The sequence below is a fragment of the Ursus americanus genome, chromosome 1 (assembly GCF_024610735.1).
Source record: "Ursus americanus isolate L20-20 chromosome 1, mUrsAme1.1.p, whole genome shotgun sequence".
Classification (NCBI taxonomy): Eukaryota; Metazoa; Chordata; class Mammalia; order Carnivora; family Ursidae; genus Ursus; species Ursus americanus.
In genome coordinates, this window is record NC_142127.1 from 49,560,429 (window position 1) to 49,577,576 (window position 17,148).

The 17,148-nt window shown below is 35.7% G+C and overlaps 1 protein-coding gene across 5 annotated transcripts in view; it reads left to right on the forward strand.

Moving 5' to 3' along the window:
* Positions 1–11,904, forward strand: part of DYNC1I2 (dynein cytoplasmic 1 intermediate chain 2) — a 53,695-nt gene extending 41,791 nt beyond the window's left edge. For 3 of the 5 annotated variants that reach the window (XM_045779898.2, XM_045779890.2, XM_045779915.2), the window contains 3 exons: positions 6,932–7,072; positions 9,241–9,366; positions 10,969–11,904. In XM_045779898.2, coding sequence (XP_045635854.1) covers positions 6,932–7,072; positions 9,241–9,366; positions 10,969–11,082 — 381 coding nt within the window. In that variant the 3' untranslated portion in view covers positions 11,083–11,904. The remainder of the gene's footprint in view (positions 1–6,931; positions 7,073–9,240; positions 9,367–10,968) is intronic. The other 2 variants (XM_045779906.2, XM_045779923.2) reach the window with 1 other exon arrangement.
* The last annotated feature ends 5,244 nt before the right edge of the window (positions 11,905–17,148 follow it).

The window sequence follows — 17,148 nt, forward strand, 5'->3', positions numbered from 1 at the left end:
TTATAAAAATGGAATCATATAATATTTATTTGTGGCTGGCTGCTTTTGCATATTAACATTGTGTTTGTGAGATTCATTCATATTGTTGAGTAGAGCTGTAGATTGGTCTCTCAGTTGTATACTATTTTATTATGTAAGTATACGACAATTTATCCATTCTACAGCTGATTATATTTGGGTTGATTCCGGTTTGGGGCTGTTATGAATAGTGCTGCTACTAGCATTGTTTATACTTCTATAAAGAAAAGTTTACCCTCATGAATCACTTATAAATGTCTTTTGATGGACTTAAGCAGTCGTTTCTATTGGGCATATACCTAGGAGTGAAATCCTTGGCCATAAGATATGCCTACATTCTGCTTTAGTAGATACTGCCAAGTAATTTTCCAAAATGGTTTTACCAGTTTATAATCCACTAAGTAGCATGTGAAAGCTCCCCTTATTCTTCAGCCTTCTCAACATTTGATATTTTCTGCATTTTTTTTCATTTTAATAATTCTGATAGGTGTAGTTGCATTGCATTGTGGTTTTAATTTGCAGTACCTTTAGACTAATGAAGTTAAACACCTTTCATGTATTTTTTTGGCCATTTTGCGACATTCCTGTTCAAATCTTTTACCCATTTTTCAATCGATAACCCCTTCTTTAGAAAATTATGGAGACCAGGGGCGCCTGGGTGGCGCAGTCGTTAAGCGTCTGCCTTCGGCTCAGGGCGTGATCCCGGTGTTATGGGATCGAGCCCCGCATCAGGCTCCTCCGCTATGAGCCTGCTTCTTCCTCTCCCACTCTCCCTGCTTGTGTTCCCTCTCTGGCTGGCTGTCTCTATCTCTGTCGAATAAATAAAAATAAAATCTTTAAAAAAAAAAAAATTATGGAGACCAATATATGTGTTTACAGAGTCGAGCATGTGAACATGATTTTGATTTTGAACAACTCTGTTTTAAGTCCTTGATTGGAGACTATAAAATTGCCTAAAAATGGGATGTTCTTGAAGAAGTATACTATTACCTCAGGAATAATATACCTTAGCACTGTGGCTTTTAATCATGGTGTGCATCAGAATCCCTAGTGCAGCAACACCAGAAACACTGATGAATTGTAGGATGGGATGGTGGCCGCATCAGGATTTTTAAAAAGCTCTACAGATGAATGTGATGCCCGTTCTATGTTGAAAACCACTACTTCAGACTGAGACTTCATTTGGCATTGTTCCCAAAGAGAGTTATAGAAAATAGTGATCTTGAGAGGGAAAAAACCTCTTAATTTTAGTTTCTATCTTACTTTTAAGTTTTGAGAAAAATTTAATTACAAGCAAACATTTTTGGTTATTAAGTCATGCTCTTGGCATTTACTATAATACCTGAATGAAAATCTTAAATATTTTTAAACTTTTTAATGGAGAATTCCAATAGATATAAAATCAAAGAGAAGAGTATAATGAAGCAATGGTGCCCATTACCTAGCTTCCACAATTATCAGCACATGACCCATCTTGTTTGATTCATTTCCATGTACACTGCCTCCCTACTGCTGGATTTTAAAGCAAACCCAGATATGTTACGTCATCTACAAATATTCAGTATGTGTCTAAAAAATAAAGTCTTAAAAAAATAGCCATGATACTCTATATCACAACCCCTAAAATAAACAGTGATTTCTTAGTTTCATTAAATTAGCCAATCAATGTTCAATTTAATTTTTTTTAACTATTTATTTGTTTGAAGCAAGATCCAAATGAGGTCCATATATTTGCAGTTGATACATCTTTTGAGCCCTCTCTTAAGATAGGGCTTCCTTCCCTCCTCTCTTCTTGCTTTGTTGTTGTTGAAGAAGAAACCAGGTTGGTTGTCCTGTTAGAGTTTCTCATAGTCTGGATTTTGCATTCTTACTGTATTGTTCATACTGTTGTGTATAATTGTAGATTAATGTTTATACTTCTGTAAAGAAGAGTTTACCTTCATGAATCACTTGGTAACTCCCTGTACTTAATGTTGACATCTTCTCAGAGAAGTTTTTTTGGTCATCTGCAGCTCATTCTGCAGTAGTGTGCTTGTGGATGCATTACTTTCATATTCACGAGAGCCTGTTGGGTTACAAAGGTCATTTTGGCTGTATATAAAATCCATGATTTACACTGTTTTCTTTGATTGCCTTAAATATATTATTCTGTTGTCTTCTGGCAAAAAGCATTGTCGTTAAAAAGTCAGATGACAACCTGATTTTTTTTTCCTTAATTGTGACCTGGTCTTACAAAACCTGGGTGATCAATTTTTTTTTCTTTTTCTTTAAAGGCTTGATTGTCCTAGATGCGTAGAATATTCTTAAATATATAGTTTCAAGCTGTCTTTATTTTAGGAGAGTTCTCTTGAGTTATTATTTTTTTGTATTCTATAGTATTGCTTGGTTTTCTTCTTTAGGGTCTGCCTTTACAGGTAAATCTTTGTTAATTTCTGTCTATCACTTTTTAAGAAATTCACTTTATCTCTTTTTTAAAAAAATAACTTATTGAGATGTAATTCGTATACTATAAAATTCACCCTTTTAAAGTGTACAGTTCTTAGTAGATTCACACAGATATGCACTGTCATCACTAGTTTTAGAACATTTTCAAATTTCAGAGAGAAACCTTAAATCCATTAGCAGTCAGTCCTCCTTTCCCTTCACCCAGCTCCTGGAAATGGCTTAATTTACTTTCTGTTTCTATGGAACTTCCTGTTATAGACATTTCAGGGCATCACAATATGTGACTGGCTTCTTCACTTTGCATAATAAAGGTTCATCCACTTTTTGTTTATCCATTCACTAGTTAATGAATGTTTAGGTTGTTTCCACTTTGGGGCTGTTGTGCATAATGCTGCTGTGAACACTCATGTACATTTTTGTTATGTATATGTATGTTTTCATTTCTTTTGGGTATATACCTAGGAGTGGAATTGTTGGGTCATATGTTAACTCTAATTAGCATTTTGAGTAACAAACTTTTTCAAAACAGCTGCACTAATTTACATTTCCATCAGCATGTATGAGGGTTCTGATTTCTCATATCTTCACCAACACTTGCTATTATCTGTCCTTTTTATTATAGACATCCTAGTGTGTGAAATGATATCTCCTTGTGGTTTCAGTTTGCATTTCCCTGAGGATAATGATGTTGAACATCTTTTCAAATGATTATTTGCTGTTTGTGGATCTCATTTGGAGAAATGTTTGTTCAAATCCTTTGTGCAATTTTTTGGTTGGCTTATTTTCCTTTTTTAATAAATGAGTTGTAAATGTTCTAGGTATAAGTCACCAGATATATGATTTCCAGATATTTTCTCCCACTGTATATGTTGCCTTTTCACTTTCTTGAAGGTATTGTTGGAAGCACAAGAGTATTTAATTTCGATATGGCCCAGTTTATTGACTTTCTTTTGTTGCTTGTGCTTTGGGTTTCATATCTAAGAAGCCATTGGCAAGTCCTGGGTCACAACAGCTTACTCCTATGCTTCCTGTTAAGAGTTATAGTTTTACCTCTTTATTTAGATTTTTGATACATTTTGAGTTACTTCTCTCTAAGTTTGTATTTTAATCCCAGTTTGTTAACATACAGTGTTATATTAGTTTTAGGTGTATGATATAGTGAATCAGCAGTTCCATACATCAGCTGGTGCTCATCACAAGTGTACTCCTTAATCCTCATCACCTGTTTAACTCATCTCCCCCCACGTACCTTTCCTATAGTAACCCTCAGTTTGTTTTCTATAGTTAAGAGTCTGTTTCTTGGTTTGTCTTTTTTTTTCTTCCCTTTGTTTCTTAAATTCCACTTATGGATGAAATCATATGGTTTTTGTCTTTTTCTGACTCAATGATTTTGCTTGGTATTATACTCTCTAGCTGTACCCATGTCATTGCAGATGGTAAGATTTCATTCTTTTTATGGCTGAATAATATTCCCTTGTGTGTGCGTGTGTCTGTGTGCGTCTTTATTCATTCATCATTTGATGGACACTTGAGCTGCTTCCATATCTTCCATATTAAATATGCTGCTATAAACATAGGGGTGCGTATATCCCTTTGAATTAGTGTTTTTGTATTCTTTGAGTAAATACCCAGTAGTGTCATTGCTGGGTCATAGAGTTACCTCTGTTTTTAACTTTTTGAAGAACCTTCATACCATTTTCCACAGTGGCTGTGCCAGTTTGCATTCCTGCCAATGGTGCAAGAGGGTTCCTTTTTCTTCACATCCTTCCCAACACCTGTTTCTTGTGTTGTTATTGTTAGCCATTCTGACAGGTATGAGGTGATATCTCGTAGTTTTTTTTTAAAAAAGATTGTATTCACTCATTTGAGAGACAGAGCACAAGCAGAGGGAGGGGCAGAGAGAGAGGGATAAGCAGACTCCCCACTGAGTAAGGAGCCCAATGTGAGGCTCAATCCCAGGATCCTGAGATCACGATCCAAACTGAAGTCAACTGCCTAACTGACTGAACCACAGTGGCCCTCCTTGTAGTTTTGATTTGCATTTCCCTGATGGTAAGTCGTGATAAGATCTTTTCATGTGTCTGTTGGCCATTTGGATGTCTTTGGAGAAATGTCTGTTCATGTCTTCTGCATTTTTAAATTGGATTATTTGCTTTTTGGGTGTTGCATTTATAACTTCTTTATATATTTTGGATACTAACCCTTTATCAGATATGTCATTTGCAAATATCTTCTCCCATTCCATAGGCTGCCTTTTAGTTCTTTTGATCGTTTCCTTCACTGTGCAGAAGATTTTCATTTTGATGTAGTCCCAGTGGTTTAATTTTGCTTTTGTTTCCCTTGCCTCAGGAGACGGATATAGAAAAAAAGTTGCTATAGCTGATGTCAGAGAAGTTACTGTCTGTGCTCTCTTCTAGGATTTTTATGGTTTCAGGTCTCACACTTAGGTCTCTAATCCACTGTGAGTTTATTTTTGTGTATGGTGTGAAAAAATGGTCCAGTTTCATTCTATTGCACGTATCTGACCAGTTTTCCCAATGCCATTTGTTGAAGAGACTTTTTCCCATTGGATATTCTTTCCTGCTTTGTTGAAGGTTAATTGGCCATATAATTGTGGGTATATTTTTGGTCTTCTGCTCTTGTTCCATTTATCTGTATGTCTATTTTTATGCCACTGTCATACTATTTGGTGACTACAGCTTTGTAATATAACTTGAAGTCTGGAATGGTGATATCTCTTGCTTTGCTTTTCTTTTTCAAAATATCTTTGGGCATTTGGGGTCTTTTGTGGTTACATATAAATTTTACAGTTGTTTTTTCTAGTTCTGTGGAAAGTGCTGTTGGTATTTTGGTAGTGATTGCATTGAATTTGTAGGTTACTTTGGTTAATTATAGATTTTAACAATATTTGTTCTTCCAATCCATGAGCATGGAATGTCTTTCCATTTCTTTGTGTTATCTTTAATTTCTTTTTCAGTGTTTTACAGTTTTTGGGGTACAGGTCTTTCACCTCTTTGGTTAAGTTTATTCCTAAGTATCTTATTATTTTTGGTACAGTTGTAAATGGGATTGTTTTCTTAATTTCTCTTTGTGCTGCTTCATTGTTGGTGTATAGAAATACAACAGATTTCTGTATATCGATTTTGTATCCTGTGAATTTACTGAATTTGTTTATCACTTCTTGCAGGTTTTTGGTGCTCTTTTGGGTTTTCTCAATATAGTATCATGTCATCTGCAAATAGTGAAAGTTTTACTTCTTCCTTACTGATTTGGATGCCTGTTATTTCTCTTTGTTGTTTGATTGCTGTGGCTAGGACTTCCTAGCCTTCCTTTGAGTTACTTTCTGTGTATGGTATGAGGAAGGAGGGGTCCATCTTCATTCTCCTGCATGTGCAAATCCATCTTGTCCACCGTTCTTTTCCCATTTAACTGTCATGACACCATTATTGAAGATCTGCCATGATAACTTTGTGTGGGATTTGACCAAGATCCTTTTTTGTTGCTTATTGTCTACTAGTGAAATGAGTTTTTCTCTACTTTTAGGAGGGTGGGAATGGACATAGGATAGCTTTTCTAGTTTCGTAGTCTAGGCTAAAACTCTCTCTTCTGTGTTTTTTGCAAAGTGAATACTTACCTCTATCTTGTACTTTCTGAGATGTACCTTTTCTGTTTTTCTCTACCAGTTCTATCTGAGCCTTCTCTGTCCCTACTGTGCTATATGCTCCCAGCAGTTTCTCTTTGGTGAGGCTTGGTCTTGAAAGGGAGCTTTGGTTTGTTAATTTCAAGAGTTTGCAGATCTCAGACTGCACCATTAGACCTTACTTATGTTACATTGGATTCTGCTTGCACTTATTTATAAATAGAATTGCATTGAACTCCCTCCCAGTTCCTGCTGCTGTTCTCAGACTCAGTGTTCCCTGACACTGGCCAATGAGTATCTGCTGTCAACTATGAGGCTCTACTGTTCTGTTCTCTGGCTGTCAGAAGCCCCAGGCCTTTCCACACTTCTTCCTACACAGATGTTTGTACCACGTATGTCTTGTTATTGGCAGAAGTTTGTTTCTACTCACTTACATTTGGAGCTTGTCTCCTGATTTTTTGTACATATTGTCTGTGAAACTTTGGTTTTGCTATCCTCATTGCTTTGTTTGGGTTTATGGGGAGAGTTAGAGGAATTAAAAAAAGTAAACTTCCATTGCTGTCATCCTCCCAGAATCTTCTCATGGACAAATGTTTTTGAAGCACATTCTGTTCCTTTTTTAAAACAGTAAAACAGTATGGTGTCTACAAGTTAAAAAGAAACTGCAGTCCTGTTGTTGATTCTTAGTTCGTAACTCCAGGTAATTCTGTAGTGAAACAAACAAGAGGAACTTTTTCTAGGCTGAGTTAAATATCATAAAATGTTATTCATACCTATTGACTGTATGTTGTATTTTGACTACGCTAAGAATCAACTTTTCCCTTTCAGAATAACAAGCCTTTGTACTCATTTGAAGATAATTCAGACTATGTTTATGATGTTATGTGGTCACCCACCCACCCAGCCCTGTTTGCTTGTGTGGATGGCATGGGGAGGCTGGATTTGTGGAATCTCAATAATGACACAGAGGTGAGCAGGAAAATAACAAAAATTGCACTGAAAAATAGAAAATTGGAGATTTATTGAATAATTTGTGAAATTCCTTTTATCCCAAGGAATGTAAAAGGGCTCGATGATTGTAGCTTCATCACAAAGAAATCAAATAAGCTTTGTACCCTTAATAATAAACAGCATGCTGTGCAGTACTGAAGGGAGAAATAATGTTGCCAAGAGCACTGGGGCATTTCCTTTTACTTCTGAAAAGCACTATCATGTCTGTAATGTCCTGGCAAAGTCTCATTCATAAGGCAACTGGGATATTTTTCACTCGCAGGCTACAAAGCAAATAGTTTCAGACTGTTGAAGTATGTTAACCTTAATTCTGAATTTCTGAATTATCTCTTAGCCTTGACAGAACTGTATATCATCCATAAACATTAGTTTTAGCCTGACTTATTTAAATGAAAAGAAAATGTATTTTGATGACTTGTTCCATGAAGGGCTGAAAACAGTGTTATTGTTACTATAAAATGAATATAGAAACCACAAAATTTCCTAATTACTATGCTAAAACCACTTATTGGCAATGAAATTTAACTATAGCTATTACTTATTTTAGGTATATGTATCTTACCAACTGAGGCTTAAAATGTTCCTTGAATTCTATATTGATATGTGGTGGTAAGAAGTAATGTTTTAGCAGTTCTGTCAGAAACAGTTATTGAGAGGAAAGTCTCTTGGTGCCTTCCCCCACATCCCACTCTTTCCCACATTCCTTCATATTTCTGGTGGCAGCCATCCAAATCCCTCGAAGTAAAATCGTTGGTTATACAGGGCAAGGAAGTTATGTACTAGAAATGTAGGAGTAGTTAAGTGTGCTAACTCCTGATTTAAAAGTTTAGAAGTTTGAGGAGGAACATTCAAATATTCCTCGGGAAAGGTGTGAAGCGCTAAGTGGTTGTGTGAGAATACTTATACCACTTAGAATGGTACCAATTGTATTTTTTTAGTTTGGGTTTTGGTGTTTGAGATTTGTGGTTACACTTAAATTTGGGTCTTTCCTATAATCCTTAACTCAAAGAATATATCTAAATTAGTTTTTCTCAATTATCATGTGGTTTCACTCATTTGTGGAACATAAGGAATAGCAGGAACATCGATAGGAGAAGGAAGGGAAGAATGAAGCGGGGGTGGAAATCAGAGGGGAGATGAACCATGAGAGACTAGGAACTCCGGGAAACAAACTGAGGGCTTCAGAAGGGAGAGGGGTGGAGGGATCGGCTACCCTGTGATGGGTATTAAGTATTGCATGGTGCACTGGGTGTTATACACAAACAATGAATCATGGAACACTGCATCAAAAACTAATGATGAATATGGTGAATAACATAATAAAAAAATTTTTTTTTAATTAGTTTTTCTCTGTAACAGTTGTGGCATTCTAGGAGTTAAATTAGTCATCTGGGGATGACTTAGGGTCAATTAAAAGGATTATTTTTAATCAGGTTTCAGAAGTTTTATTGTGCTTCCAGTCTGAGTCAAACATTGAATGTTTGCTCTGTGTGGCAAATAAATCTCTTTTTCCTCAGCATAAGAGAAGTACAGTCATATTCTAAGGGGGGTGGTACCATTGTGTTGGTGCTATCATCCTACCCTGTTCTAGACAATTTATGGGAACAAGAGCTTTGGAAAGACCCGTACTGCACCTTCAGTATGAACTGTTTCTAGGAATTTTGGATGAAATCACAGGTTTCAGCTGACAGAGTCACAAGCCACAAATGTAATTTCTGTCCTCTAAAATTGAACCATAATCTGTTTATAAGGGCTTTTGAAATGTTTCTTTAAAATGGGGTTTTGGCCATCTGTTTTCAAACAGCTTGATTTCTTAAAAAAGTTAAAATAACAACAAAGAATCCTTTATTAAAGAGAAGATCTTTCAGAATGATGTATGTATCCAGTCATGTGAGAATTTCTTATATAAGAACTTAAGTTATTTTCCCAAACCATTTTCAAGGATTGACTGTAATGTCATTCATAATGTATCACTGAACAGGAAGAAAGTTGGGAAAATTCTTTATCTATTTTCATCTTTGTTTTAAAAAAACGTAGCCTGATTGGAAGAAAGAGTTACTGTTTTACATGTTTATAGAAATCTTGATGAAACTTTTAACACTGCAGTATATTTTAAATGACTTCAGGTGCCAACTGCCAGCATTTCTGTGGAAGGTAATCCTGCTCTTAATCGTGTAAGATGGACACATTCTGGAAGAGAGATTGCTGTGGGTGATTCTGAAGGACAGATTGTCATATATGACGTGGGAGAGGTATGAGGCTCACTGCCTATAATTTTGATACATCTGTTTAGCTTTCAGGGCATTGTAGTTATGGTATGTTTGTGGCTAAAACTAGTCTTCGAGGTTCATGAGTTCTATAAACCATATGGTTATAAAGGTAAAACTTTTTCCACGACAGAAGCAACTCTTAAGATTAAATTTCTTTCTAAACTGGATGTTCTGTGTCCCCATGCAACAGATTTTGAGGATAATATCATACATTGGAAGTACCTTATTTCTTGAAGCATAAATTACTAGAAATTAGAAACTCTTCAGGAAGAAGAAATTTTGAGTTACAGTTGAGTTACAGACTTTGCATTACGGACTTCGGGGCTTTACAGATTTAAGTTCTTATTTTTCTGTATTTGTAGATTTGTTTGGGCCAGGTAGTCGAAATCAAAAGTAATATCTTTGAGAGTTATTTGATGACTGTGTGAAATGTGAATCTTGACTTGTGAACCTTGTTGCAAAGCCATTATCATTGAATCCAGCAGGATGAGTTGCATCTCTTTGTCATCTTTAGTACTTGGGTTGGCTATACACAATGTTCAGGAGTGATTTTCTTCTTTTAGCCCTGGCTGCAAGATGCCTTAGTCACTGTTTTTTGTTTTTTTTTTTTTTACTATGTCTTAGGATTCCCCATCCACTCTGGACACCCTATGGCCTCTAGTAATTGGATCTGGAGGGAGGTAGATTGAATCATTTAGAATAGCCAATTGAACTGTCCACACAGATGGAATTGCTCTGTATCTGCACTGTCTAATCCAGTAGTCATTAGCCACATATGGCTGTCAAACTCTTAAAATGTGGCTAGCACAACGAAAAAACTGAATTTTAAATTGTACTTCATTTTAAGTAATTTAAATGTGTGCATAGTCACATATGTCTGGTAGCTACTGTATTTTATATCACTATCCAATCTAATCTAATATGGTAAATTAAGAAGTAGGCACATTCATTTGCTGTACTGAGTGGTTTGTGCCCTAATATGGCAGTGTTGAGATTTCTCCAATATCATGATGACAGTTACCAAAAAGTTTTGGTCATTGGATGCTTCAGGGAGGCAAAAGCATCATGAACCTCTTTTCCCCTTTAGGTATTTGTAGATCACTAAAGTGGTAAGAAATAATGTACCTTCTGATGAAGGGATTGAGATATCGAAAAAGGTTATCTTATGCTCCAAACAAAAATAAATACTCATAAGAAACCAGCTCTTGGAAGCATGCTTCAAAAACTATTTCATATTTGGAATAGTGCAAGAAGTAAAAAATTTTAAGGAATTCCTCCCCACCAGCAAAATCCATGAGATATAGTGCATAGGAGTTATATTTACAGAGTATCATTGTTATTCTCTCTTGTACTGATGGTAATAACAGCAGAAGCATTTCTGAGGCTGTCACAACACACTTCCCAAACATCATCTTTTGTTTTGAAATGTGTCGTAAAGCATTGTTATAGTCCCTGTAATTATGGAAAGACCTTTTACGTCAGTTATTACTTTTTAATGGAAAAACTATTTGAAAACAAACTGAAATACTGGGTAAGATGATCTTTTATTTTAGTGTACATAAAACATTGCCTTTCTTTTAACAGCAGATTGCTGTCCCCCGAAATGATGAATGGGCACGGTTTGGCCGAACACTTGCAGAAATTAATGCAAACCGAGCTGATGCAGAGGAGGAAGCAGCTACCCGAATACCTGCTTAGCTCCTGAAAGGGGGATATTGTAGCCTTAGTGGATTTGGGGAAGTCTCTAAATAGAACCTAAGACTATTTGCATGTTTCTGTCTAAATGTTAATTAAAAGGAAATTTCGTGGATTTAACCATGGATTTAATGCAGCAAGTAAATCTTACAATGTCCTTTTTTATATAACATGCATCTTGTTTGGATTTGTGTCATTTTTAATACAGCTGATTGACTTTACAGATTGCAGCCTTTTCTGAATTCTTATACACAGGTGTATATTTGGTATTAGTTATTCTTTTGAATTCTTTTCAACTTATAACACTATATACAAGTTATTTCTAAAGTACAGATTAAATCAGTTCTGCATATTTTTACATAATCACAATTTCCTGTTATACTGTCCTCACAAACATAATATATACGAACATTGTTTATTCTTAGCCATAGCATGCATACGTCTACCCAAGATCCATTCTAATATACTTTTTCTTCTTTATAATTCATGTGATAGCTATCTATAAATAAAAACAAATATGCTTCAACTTTTCAGATTTTCATTTTGATTTAGCCTTGCAATTTTAATTTTCCCATCCCTTTTATAAAGTGTCTTTTTTCTGTATCTTTCTTTTAGCTCTTGTTGTAAGCAGCCACCTCAAATCTCGTAAAGTTTTGTGTCTTAAATATGCCATACATTATAATGTAGATCTCTTGATGAATTACGAACTGATGTTTAACCTGTCAGTGAAAAAATTTCTCCTAGGTTAACTTTTGCTTTACCTCCTTATTTACTTTCCATCTGAGATGTAGTTCATCTAAAGAATAAACAGAAAGCTGCCTATTATTTTCATTGATTGAGATTATTATGTATGTGAGCTCTCTGAGACTAAAACCTCCTGTGCGAGAAATTGATTTCATGGTTGCAGTACTAGCTATGAAGGAAAAGTGTTCAAATGAACTTTGTTATTGAATCAACTCCACATCTTGAGATCTGTTACCACACAACCTTGTAGAAGCAAGTCTGAAAGGTGAGTGACAAATATCTAAGAATTAATGTTGAAATCAACCTATTTCAGAATTAGAGGAAAGGATTATGATCAGATCTTTGTTTTATCCACTTTAAATTATCCATTTCCTTGATCCTAACCTTTTGTCCTTCTAAATTTTAACTGTTTATTCAACAGAACACGAACTGGGAAGGAATAATATAAGAATTTGAACATTTTTGTTGTTGTTTTATAATTCTAACAAAGATCTGCTGGAAGATAAATTTCCAAATAATAAAATTTCTAAACTATGAGTATTATGTAATGTAAAAATAATCAACTAGGAATATTAGACCCAACTCTAGTTCTAGCTCTGGCACTCTTGAGAAGTGTGATTTTAGCCAAGTCTTTCCATCTGTTTGTGTCTCATTCTTTTTATCTAGGAATTAAGTTTGGATTAGATGATTGTTAAATTAATCCTTTCAGCTCTAAAATTATTGATTGTAATTACTTCAGGCAATTCTCCACTTTTATATATTCAGTCTTCACAAATTAGCACCCCATAACTGCCTATTATATACCAAAGATAAGTTTTTTATTTTAGTAGGCAAACATCTCAAGTTGCTCATGGTAGCAATGTCTATGAGTCAGAAGTTCGATTTCAGCAGTCACTGTCTTTTTTTTTTTAGTATTAAAGATTTTATTTATTTGAGGGGAATGAGCGCTAGGGAGAGGGAGAGAGAGCAGCAGACTCCCTGCTCATCAGGGAGCCCAACGCGCGGCTCAATCCCAGGACCCTGGGATCATGACCTGAGCTAAAGGCAGATCCTTAACTGACTGAGCCACCCAGGAGCCCCCTGGTTATTACATTTTTGCCATCGGTTTGTAAAAAGGACTAAGAAAAGGGAAAACGTCATCATAACTAAGGTTGGAAATCAAGAGATGTGGCAGATCAGATGCTCATTGGACTAAAATTGGTGTGTTCAATTGTGAAAGAATAAAATTGGTAAGTAAAGTACTTAGCACTAGAATTTTTGCTTTTGAGGAATAACTTCTCTCCCTCCCCACCCCACCCCCAAATGCAATGTGGAACTTTGCCCATATAACTTAGTCTACATTTTTAGGAACACATAAATTTAATGTGAGGAACTGCCTTTTAAGGTTGAGTATATAATAGAGGAAAAAAGGAAGAACTAAGACTGTCAATACTGATGTAAAATCTTCTGACAAGTCAAGTTGACTAGAAAAGTGTAGCATAGCTCTTTACTCTTTTACAAATGAAAACCTTACAATTTTCAAAAATATCCAGTTATGGAAATTGTACCTTATTTGTTACCAGTTATACTTTTTTGCTGAATGGGAAACAAGCCATAGCTTTCAGGCTAATTTCTTATTTTGTTTATTGTTTGGTTATTAGATTTTGAATGAAAAATTAAAGATTATTGGTTATTCTCGTTTGTGTTGAGAAAGAATACTCAGTTTTACAGACATAATTAACTTACACTAAGTCTCAGAAATAATTTTCGGTGTAATTAAAGCAAAAAAAAAACCCCACAAAATTCATTGGTAGAGTCTATCTTCATGCTTATGATTCAGTTCTCTACAAAGTTTAGAAAATCTCTAAATGTAAAATATTGTTGCAGTTGTGCTAACATACTGCATCTTGAAGGAATGGATGACTTAAAATTTAGAGGGGAAGGAACTAAAGGAAAGTAGTATTAGGAGTGATCCTAGTCTTGCAATATTATAAGAATGTTGATTCATTCTGTTTTGTACTAGTACTGAATAAACTGTTAGACTGTAACCTTGACTTCTTGAAGCATATGGAAAGGAAGGGCTTGAATGAATGAAAGAAAATCTGATATGAAGCATGTGATTTTTTTCTCTTTCTATTCTATTGGGCGGTGCATTTTTAAATCTTTTCCACAATCCTGGTATTTCAACATTGGTTCTGCAATATTTTCTAAATAAGACAGCACTGGAGGAGATAATGCTAAGTGAAATAAGTCAAGCAGAGAAAGACAATTATCATATGGTTTCTCTCATCTATGGAACATAAGAACTAGGAAGATCGGTAGGGGAAGAAAGGGATAAAGAAGGGGGGGTAATCAGAAGGGGGAATGAAGCATGAGAGACCATGGACTCTGAGAAACAAACTGAGGGCTTCAGAGGGGAGGGGGATGGGGGAATGGGATAGATTGGTGATGGGTGGTAAGGAGGGCACGTATTGCATGGTGCACTGGGTGTTATACACAACTAATGAATCATCGAACTTTACATCAAAAACCAGGGATGTACTGTATGGTGACTAACATAATAAAAAAATTAAAATTAAAAAAAAGAAAAGAAAAGAAAAGCTCTACAATTACGTTTGTATTGGAGAGGATGGATCTCCAGTTACAGCTCCAGCTGCTAGATGGTTGTGAGAACTGAGTTGTTTCAAACATGACATAGCATCCAGGGTGGTAGTGTCATGCCTGAATCTTGGGCATAAGTCTAGGGTAAAAAGCCATTGGCTTTACCTCATTTGATAATTTAGTGATGAGATTCCCATTCAGATTTTTGTTTGTTTGTTTCCAATCTACATAGAAACAAGACTGGGGTTCTTGCTTTTCTACTATCATCTTGCTGATTGAGAGGCAAATAGACCTTACAGGTTTGGAAAAAAGACCTGGGGCTCTTCTTTTTGACTCATTAAAAAGTGCTGGGAAATTACTTGAAGATCTGGTTTACAGATTCTGGGGGCTTCTAGTGCTACCAAAGAATTTGAAAGTTGTCCTAAAGACAAAAATTAAAGAACACCTATGTTCAGTTCTTTTGAATTCAGGGATTACAGTTAAGAACATTAGCCAATCTCTTTAATCTTACTGCCCCCAAAAGGTACTAATTTGCTTATATTTAATATGTTGTATTTTTAAAATCCTTTTCACATATAACCAACACATTTTTTAAAAAAGATGCTACAATCCTAACTCAGAATGCCAACCGGAAGACTTTGAATAGTCATCACATTGCAGTGCTTTTCTCAATAGGCCAATGCTCCTAGATCTTCTGTTGCGCTTAAGGTGTATGGATTCTTTCTGCCTGCCATGCTTGCAATTCGTCAACTTCTTTAAGTTCAAATGGATTTTAGGTTTTTAAGTTTTCAGTACGTAGTTTCTAACCACTGATCGTTTCAACATAGCCAATCAGCCATCTTTTACAAACTTTTCTAAAATTATAGTATTTTGTGTTGTTAGTTTCATAGCAGGAATCTCAGTTTTGGCTTCTTAATATTCCATTACCAGTTCCCAGTCAGAGGACGGAACAGCTTGCACTCAGGTAAGCTTTCAGAAAGGCCTGTTTCACTTTGTGAGCTCATTTATTCAGGTGTCTGGTAATGTATTATCATGCCTGTCACTTAATGTACTTGATTTGGTCAGAAGGCTGTGGGGCAGTGATTGTGTAGGGTGTAGAACACACCTGCGTGGTGCTGAACATGCAGAGACCTGCCTCTGGTGACTTCAAAAATCAGGTATACCACCGGTAAGGCTTTGATGGCAAGTAATTTTATCTTTTGTGAATTTTTGTACTAGATTTTTAAAAAGTTTTTTTCTGAACAAAGTAATAGAAATGCTTTGGAACAAAATTTCTTATGCTGAAGTGTGGCTGGTATATGAGAAAAAGAACACTGAGCTCAAAAGACCCAAATTCTATTCCTGATACGACCATTACCAGTAATGTCACCTGGGACAAGGGTCAGTATTCTCATGTGTTAAGTGAGGAAAATGTTCGCTTTCTGTGAAGATTATAGGAGATAGGGTGTATGTGAAAACTTATAAAGTTCCACACAAATAAGGAATTGTATTTCTTAATTTTTTTTAAGAATACAAAAATGGAGAGAGACCATTTTTTGTAGCCATCTGTGCAATGTAATAAGAGCACATCTTCTAAGGATTTAAGTGGCTTGGCATTCAAGAAAATCTTTTTTAATTCTAAGACATTGCAGCATAATTTAACCCTCAGATATTTAGGAGTAGCAGTGAACTGAGGGATATAAATTGCCCTTAATCAGTGATACTTTTCCTAGGAATGTTTTATTACATTCTATGATAAAATTAAAATCAGGAAAACAAAAAAATGACCCATTCTGAACTTCCAGCCTATACTCAGCTGTTGCTCTTTCTTACATATAACATGGGTTGTGATATCTAGAGACTTAGAAAAGAGCACGTGGAACCCCTTTTTCAAGTCAGTGAGAAAACAAACTTGGTTCATGATTATCCAGTTAGGTGTTAGCAGAACTGGAATCCATCACTTCCACAAAAATCTGGGGAACCTTCAGTTACTCAGCTGTAGTAACTTACATAGTACAGCTCCCTCATCCCTAAGGTTAGGCCTCTTGAAAATAACTTGTGCTCGCTGTAAGAAGATGATCACTAGAAGGGAGAGCTTCAGTCCTGATGACCTGTGTGTGGCTGTTAGGCTTAGAAGAAGCCGTAAGATTAGTCCTGCAGGAATAGCTTTTATCTAACTCACATCCAGATTGGCAGATCTCTGCTGTCTTGTATCCAAAATGTGATTTTGAAGTAAGTCAAAACCTGACTTATTAATACCAATTGAGCAAGAAACATGGTAAAATGACTAGGTTCTTTCTAATGGGCCTCATTTCCAATAATGTTTTTGATACAATCATGAATTTGTCAGTACATTGAGGGTCATTAGATGGCTTTGGAGGACCTTTAGTTTTCCAAAGGCAAGAGAAATGGCCTTAGCCCCCCCGAAACTCAGGAGCAACTTGAGTAGAATTGGTATCAATTGAGAAAAAGGACTTTTATATTTTGCGTTGAAAATCAGACAAGAACAGTGTGATTCATAGAAGACTGCCCCGGGTTTTCTTGTTCCTCATCTCTCTAGACCTTCATCCTCACGACTGTAAAATGAATGCTGCAGTGATAATAGTGTAACGAGAGAGTAGCTGGAATAATACCTCCACATAGATCCAAAGCCCAAAAAAGGCTATAACGGACTATCGGGATGTCGCACCTTAGTTGGAATTCTATCAACTGATAGGAAACAATTGACTACTAAATTCTAATGTTTGGTTGGGAAGCTCCTTCAAA